Source organism: Arachis ipaensis, chromosome B7, assembly GCF_059453495.1.
Source record: "Arachis ipaensis isolate K30076 ecotype BB chromosome B7, ASM5945349v1, whole genome shotgun sequence".
NCBI lineage: Eukaryota > Viridiplantae > Streptophyta > Magnoliopsida > Fabales > Fabaceae > Arachis > Arachis ipaensis.
In genome coordinates, this window is record NC_142442.1 from 87,600,822 (window position 1) to 87,606,970 (window position 6,149).

Below are 6,149 nucleotides of genomic sequence, written 5' to 3' on the forward strand. Positions count from 1 at the left end.
TTAGAATTTATTATTTTTAGTTATTATTTTATTTATTAATTTAATTCTTTTAATTTAATAATATAATATATTTTAATCTACACTTTTAAACATTAATAACTAATTAATTAATGATTAAATACAATAAATTTTAATAATCTTTTAATATTTTTCAAATATATTTTTATAACTTTTCAAGAATGATAGTTGAGAAAAATTTATAAAAGAAATCTATATTTTATTTAAAAAGTTTGTGAGTAAAAGTCGTGTGTAATAATCACACCGTCTATAAATAAAGATAAAAGAAACACATAATACATACACACACACACACAAGCAAGAAAAGCATGGAACACAGTTTCTACCTCTCCCTTCTACTTCTCTTTGTTTCATTCGTATCTCTTTCTCTCTTCTTCCTCTTCTACCGTCACTGGTCTCCGTTTACGGCCCCAAACTTGCCACCGGGAAGGATGGGTTACCCAATGCTCGGGGAGAGCATCGAGTTCATGTCCACCGGATGGAAGGGACATCCTGAGAAGTTCATCTTTGATCGCATCATCAGGTTTTCCTCTGAAATCTTCAAGACCTCCATCTTTAACGAACCCACTGTTGTGTTGTGCGGACCCACATGCAACAAGTTCTTGTTCTCCAACGAGAACAAGCTGGTTAACGCGTGGTGGCCGGAGAACGTTAAAAAGATTTTCCCAACAACGATCGATTCCAAACTGGAGTCCAAGAGGATGAGGAAGTTGCTACCACAGTTCCTCAAACCTGAAGCTCTGCAACGCTATGTCGGCATCATGGATTCCATAGCTCAAAGGCATTTTGCTTCCCATTGGGAAAACAAGACGCATATCACCGTTTTTCCTTTGGCCAAGAGGTGATGACTTATTATTCTTCATTGGATAGTGTTTGTTTTAAGCTATCAAATACTGAAATTTAGTATTGTGTTCCACCCTCTATTTAATAAATCTAGAAAACGAGAATATAAAAAACTGAAATTTTGACATTTTTTTAATAATTAAAAATATTTTAATAAATATTCATATTTTATTTTTATATTTATCTTAAAACAAATATAATATATATTAAAATATAACTCAATTTTATACACTTTATATTAAATATAATATAAAAATTTAATTTAATCTCTATTTCTTAGATTTAACCTCTCTTCCAAATATAAATAGAAAAAATTTATGGCCCATCAATTTTATTAAAATTTAACTAGTACTTAATCAATAAAAGTAAAGTAAACAATTTTATACCATTAGATACAATCTTATACCATTAAAAATATTAATAATAACTAATTAATGATTATAAATTACAAAACTTACTAATCTCCTAACACCCATCGTAAGAATATTTGTGTGCCACGTTGATTCCTCTCGCATCAAAGTTTCTTTCAAAAAATTATACACTGTAGAAGCAGTGTTTTTGCTATGTTGTAAAAAAAATTTGGTGTCTAATTATCAAAAGAAAAATATATAATTAATATATATTTTAAGAATATTAATTTTTTTTATAAAATATAAGTTTAACCAAAAATTTGACATCAAGTGATAAATATTAAAGAATTAATCTTCAAAAACTTAAACAGATAAATAAAGATATATGAATAATTATATATCTATAGATGATTAACTGTAATTATTTATATATTTTTATTATTAATTTAAATTTTTTAAAAAATAATTTTACGATTTGATATCAAAAAAATTTTTATAATTTAAAATTTAATTTTTCATTTTTATTATACACAAAAATTAACATAAGGTCAAAAACAAATTTAAAAAAAAATTTAGACAAATTTAAAAGAGATTTTATGTTTGTACCTCTCAGGTATTTATGCCCTCGTTCTATTAGGTTAGACTTTTTAGGAGTGGTTTTGTGACATATATTGAAGATATATACAGGTACACGTTCTTGTTAGCTTGTCGTTTGTTCATGAGTGTGGAGGATGGAAAAGACGTAGAAAAAATAGAAGGCCCTTTTCATCGTTTGGCGTCCGGAATCTTAACACTGCCAATTGACTTGCCTGGAACGGCATTCAACAAAGGAATCAAAGCATCAAAGTTCATAAGGAATGAACTTTTGAGGATCATAAAGCAGAGAAAGGTGGAGTTGGGTGAAGGGAAAGCGTCCCCAGCACAAGACATACTGTCTCACATGTTGTTGACACCCGATGAGGATGGACATTACATGAATGAAATGGATATTGCTGATAAGATCCTTGGCCTTTTGATTGGAGGACATGACACTGCTAGTGCTGCATGCACTTTCATAGTCAAATACCTTGCTGAGCTTCCTCATGTTTATGATCAAGTATACAAAGGTCAGTCTATTCATTTCATATGCTTTCTTAGAATGACTCACCAAGTAATAATATACTTTTTGCTACTGCAATTTTATCTTTTATATTAAGATTCATTGCTTTTATTATTATAGAATAGAATGTGATTTTCATCATAAAATAAACATGAACAAAAGAAAAGAGATGCTCAAGAAAATGAATAAGCTACTTGTTTCTGTTTATATATTCTTTAATGTTTTTCCTCTTCTGTCATATATATATAACTTGTGCTTGTGGTGTTCGTAGGCAACCATGAAAATCAATTTATACAAGTCATGCATGAAGTCAATATCTTTCTATTCTTATTCCTGAAAACGTAAATTAATGTCACACGCAAACTAAATGATTTGGTTGGCGTTTGAATCACCAATTACTAGCTTCCAAAATAAAATTATTTCATGGTTGACAACACAATCTTTATGGGAGTTTGAAGCCCTGGATAGTGTCGTGTTAACATGTTATTCAAATTTTTATAAGTCAAAGGAAGTTTACTAATTGAATGAGTTTTTGCAATTAACCGCTTAATTTAATTTACTTGCCAGCTTGATTACTACCACAAGCTACTTCTATTTCTATTATAATCTGACTTTTAGGTTAATGTCCTTCTACCGTCCAACATTTATTAGCAAACCTCATTAAATTATTAAATAATTATGAAAGTACTAAAATAAGAAATGTTTCGTAGGAATTTTTGTTAATTTTTTTTCTATAAAAACCTAAAATTGTATTTAGAATACTTCCAAAAGCTTAAACATGATGATGTTCCTGCTCCCCCCAAATTATAAAATAAAAATAATAATATCTCAAATTAGTCACTAAAAAATTATTCTGATAATTTAATTTTTAATAAATAAATTTTTATTATTTGAACATACTAATTTATAAAAAAAATTTAAAATTTTCATCAGTTTCTTTGTATAGATGAATAATTCAATATAAAAATTATTTTTTAATAAAATAAATATTTAAAAGACTAATTTAATGGTTAAAATTTATTTATAGGATTAAAGTATTTAGCTAAATTTCTTTTAAAGATCAATTTAAATATTGCTCTAAAATAATACTACTAGTGAATAAACTAGTCCGACGAAAAAATTGCAAAAGAAAATTAGATACCTTAATAAATAATATCTCACAATTTTAAAAGTGTGATTGTCTAAATAAAAAGTATTTTTAATATTTAGCTTTATGATAAATTAATGGTGAGCTAAGAACGGTTAAATAACTTGACTGATTTGACTAAATTTTTATTTAACGACTCTCAGTTATCAACTTTACGTGAAGTTGACTGTATTTGAGTTTCCACCTAAATTAATACAAAGTAATTATCAAGAAAAAGGGTAAAGATAAATATAAGGAATAAAACAACAAAAGCCTAAACATGAGGCTACGACATACTTAACCTTTTCATTTGAACTGAAAATAAATAAGTTGGTGTTCCTCATGTAGAGCAAATGGAAATAGCAAAATCAAAATCTGAAGGAGAGTTGTTAACTTGGGATGACGTCCAAAAGATGCGATACTCTTGGAATGTAGCTTGTGAAGTAATGAGACTTGCTCCTCCACTCCAGGGAGGTTTCAGGGAAGCCATCACTGACTTCATCTTCAATGGCTTCTCAATTCCGAAAGGATGGAAGGTATATATACAAATTAAAATAAATAAATTATAATTATACTATATAAACACTAAAAATTAACTATTTTTCTATTATTTAATCAGTTTTATTCTTGTACTATTGAGTTTTTTTTTTTTCACAAAAAAAATGCTAAAAGTCAGTTATCAAATCAGTTATTTATATAAAATATACGCTGAAAATAAAATATATGTATTTATATATAAATATATAATAATTGATTTTTTTTTGTGTGGCTAGTATTTTTGAATAAAGTATGGTTGGTTTAATAATTGATCACTATTTTATATTTTCTTCATTTAACTTTTTTTTTATCATTTTCTTTTGTTATTCATATACTACGTATGAAGTTATACTGGAGTGCGAATTCGAGTCATAAGAATCCAGAATATTTTCCAGAGCCGCAGAAATTCGATCCAAGTAGATTCGAAGGCAAAGGACCAGCTCCTTACACTTATGTGCCATTTGGTGGAGGACCTAGAATGTGCCCTGGTAAAGAGTATGCAAGATTGGAAATACTGGTTTTCATGCACAACCTAGTCAAACGCTTCAAGTTGCAAAAATTGATTCAAGATGAAAAAATTATAGTTGATCCAATGCCCACACCTGCAAAGGGCCTTCCAGTCCGCCTTTATCCTCACAAAGCCTGAAAAACAAGGTCATGGATCTTGGTACTAGCTGGTGGTTATTCGTATACTAAGTGTACAACCTAATACGTATATATTGTTACACTGTTTTCTTATTTGAATCTGTATCCTATATATATCTTGCTTTGTTGAACTTCAAAACTTAAAGACTAAATTCAAAAGAATAATGCGACTTGCAGAAAGATTGTATGGTCAAGCTATGCGTGACTCTTATACGTACATTTAAGTTTCGAAAGTTGAATTCTAAAATATTAAAAACAAACAGAAAAAGTTTGACAACTAAAATATTTGAATCATAATTAACCAAAATTTTTTAAATTGACTTCATTTATATAATTTATTTATATTTTAATTTTTTATTTTATTCTCTTATCACTTTACTTATCACACTTTTTAATGATCTCCATAAATTAATCAAATTAATTATAATAACATATCCTTAAATATTAAGCATCAATTGAATCATATATTAATATCTTATTTTATAATTTGATATTTATATTTAGGATTACAATAAAGACTAATAATAATAAAAAACTGTAATAATAATACGAAAATGTTTGGTAACCAAAGAAAATCAGTTAAAAACAGCCATAACTTACTTTATTTAACATTTATTAATTGTTGCGATAATTAATTAATGCTAAATAAGGCAAGTTATGGCTATTTTTTTTTTTGTCTACCTAGCATTATCCTAATTAGGGGTGCACATGGGTCGGGTGAAACCGGGTTTGATGTGACCCAGACCCGATCCGAAATATACACCGGGTCCATTTATTAGACCCGAACCCGACCCTAGACCCGATGAAATCAATACACTTTCAGGCCACAATTATACCGGGTGAAAACCGGGCCGTTAACATTACATTACGTTGATACCTTCTTGTAAACTAGCATGTAAAAATATCCAAATTTCTAAGACTCCAACCATTATTTAACATGGTAAAATTCACTTAGAAAAATATAACAAGAACCAACATTTCTTTAAAATTAAAGCAAAACCACAATCAATACTAAAGCAAAACCATAATCAATACTAATATTGTCTAATAATACCAAATATTTAAATCAATACAAATAACACAATATTATGCACTGGTCTAAAGTCTTATGCATTCTAAACATAAAATATTAACTTATAGTCTTATAATGACTAATAAAACAAAATATTAAGGTTTACAATACTTAAATTGCACATAAGAATAGTTATGATCCATCACTAATAACACAAAATATTAATTGTGTATGATGACCGGGCCGACTTCGGGTGACCCGAGCTATGGCCCGGACCCGACCCAAAATAATGATCGGGTCTATTTTTGAGATCCTTACCCGGCCCTAAACCCAATGAAATCACACCAAATTAGCCCCTAAAGTGTTAGGCCCGGTCCGAGTCTGTGCACCCCTAATCCTAATAATATTACTTAAGTGACGTTAATTATAATCGATCCATATAAGATAAAAGTTTCATATAATCACTAATTTCTTGATTCATCTCATTATTAATGGAGGCCGTCAAAGTAACGTAAAGGC

The 6,149-nt window shown here is 28.7% G+C and overlaps 1 protein-coding gene across 1 annotated transcript; it reads left to right on the plus strand.

The window, feature by feature from the left end:
* Positions 1 to 232: 232 nt before the first annotated feature.
* Positions 233 to 4,812, plus strand: LOC107630659 (beta-amyrin 28-monooxygenase). Its single transcript, XM_016333863.3, has 4 exons — positions 233 to 859; positions 1,899 to 2,317; positions 3,785 to 3,972; positions 4,320 to 4,812. The coding sequence occupies exons 1-4, from the start codon at positions 327 to 329 to the stop codon at positions 4,617 to 4,619; spliced, it is 1,440 nt and encodes a 479-aa protein (XP_016189349.1). The 5' UTR covers positions 233 to 326; the 3' UTR covers positions 4,620 to 4,812.
* Positions 4,813 to 6,149: the final 1,337 nt, after the last annotated feature.

Bases quoted from the DNA above. Each gene is read 5' to 3' on its own strand.
- LOC107630659 (XM_016333863.3), top strand. From the start codon at position 327: ATGGAACACAGTTTCTACCTCTCCCTTCTACTTCTCTTTGTTTCATTC. The intron at 2,318-3,784 runs GTCAGTCTATTC...TTCCTCATGTAG, and splicing joins TTATGATCAAGTATACAAAG to AGCAAATGGAAATAGCAAAA. The intron at 3,973-4,319 runs GTATATATACAA...CTACGTATGAAG, and splicing joins CAATTCCGAAAGGATGGAAG to TTATACTGGAGTGCGAATTC.